Source organism: Myotis brandtii, unplaced genomic scaffold, assembly GCF_000412655.1.
Source record: "Myotis brandtii unplaced genomic scaffold, ASM41265v1 scaffold144, whole genome shotgun sequence".
NCBI classification, from domain to species: Eukaryota; Metazoa; Chordata; class Mammalia; order Chiroptera; family Vespertilionidae; genus Myotis; species Myotis brandtii.
The window spans coordinates 2,096,619-2,097,854 of record NW_005355159.1 but is presented as its reverse complement, the minus strand read 5'-3'; the positions used below and the strand labels follow the sequence as shown (position 1 = coordinate 2,097,854).

Here is a 1,236-nt window from a genome sequence, read left to right as displayed (position 1 = left end):
ACCCCCTCCCCGCAGGAAAAAAAAGCGCGCGCGCATGTGAGTGTGTGTGTGCTAACTGCAGCTTGCAGGGTGGAGCGAGGTTTAAATGGGTATTGTGTGTAAAGTGCCTGGTTGGGATACGGTAGTAGGTGTTTAACAAAAGTTAGATCCCTTGTCTTTTTATCGGCTGGCTACCAGGACCTCGCGCTCAGCAAGCCCTGGTTAGGCATCTCTCAAACGCCCAGTGTAGGGTGAGGTATGGAACTCCTACCACGTGCTTGAGGTAATGCACAAGGTGAGTCACAACGACAGGGGTTGAACTCAGATTCGTGGGCGCCCCAGCGGGTCCGGTCACGCAGCACCCAGGTGACTGGCTCAGGCCACGTGTTCAGAACCTAGAACCTGGTCAGCATCGCACCTGCTGCCAGGAGAACACTCAATACTGCTCTGCAGCCCGCTGGGCCGCGGGGGGAGGCGGCAGGCCCTTAACCTGAGCTTGTGTCGTCTTGTGTAAGATGGGGGCTATAGTGCGTGTCGGCCCGAGTGGTTTATATTTTCTCCTTCACTTTCTTTTTTTTTTTTTCTCTTTCACACTTTCTTGTATGGCCAGATTTTCTACCACGGTGTAGTCAGACCACCGCACACCACGCAGGATCAATCAGTCTTGTGAGTTCGAGTGCTCGCTGGCCGCGGTTAACACCGTGGACCGGACCGGCGTGTCTCCTCCTGGAGCCCAGGGGCTCGGGGAAGCCGCGGCCGCCCCGGGCGGCAGAGTTGAGAAAGTCATTTAGGAGCGCAGCTTGACTCCCGGACACCCGCGGGGGAGCTCCGGCGCTGCAGGACCCCACCCCGCGGAGTGGCCGGGGGCGGAGCTGGGCAATGGGGCGTGGCCTGTCCAGGGGAGGGGCGTGGCCGGCCTGGGAAGACGGAAGCCCCCGCCTAGGGGTGGCGGCAGAACCCGGATCCCGGAGCGTCCAGTTCTCCGGAGCGGGGCTTCTGGGGACGGCGGGCGAGAAAACCCGGCGCCCGGAAGCCTTTGCTTTCTTTGACGCAAGGGCTCGGGACGCAGCCGCTTTCGGCCGAGCGCCCAGCGAGGAGCGACCCCAGACGGAGCCTTCGGAGTCCGTCCGCCCCCACCTCGCCCGGACCCCGAGCCTCGGTCCTCCTCGCCGCTCTCCTCGTGGCCATGGAGTGTCCGCACCTCAGCTCCAGCGTCTGCATAGCTCCGGACTCAGCCAAGTTCCCCAACGGCTCCCC

At 62.3% G+C, this 1,236-nt stretch overlaps 1 protein-coding gene across 2 annotated transcripts in view; it reads left to right on the top strand.

Annotated features, from left to right (window-relative positions):
- The first annotated feature begins 31 nt into the window (after window positions 1–31).
- The window catches only part of USP3 (ubiquitin specific peptidase 3), a 103,043-nt gene continuing 101,838 nt past the window's right edge, over window positions 32–1,236 (top strand). Inside the window, exon 1 of one of the 2 annotated variants that reach the window (XM_005861084.2) lies at window positions 32–274. Coding sequence is in view for 1 of the 2 variants with exons in the window: in XM_005861082.2 (XP_005861144.1) it covers window positions 1,166–1,236 (71 nt within the window). In the remaining variant the exon portion in view is untranslated. Of the gene's footprint in view, window positions 275–589 lie in introns of those variants that run through there. The other variant, XM_005861082.2, reaches the window with a different exon arrangement.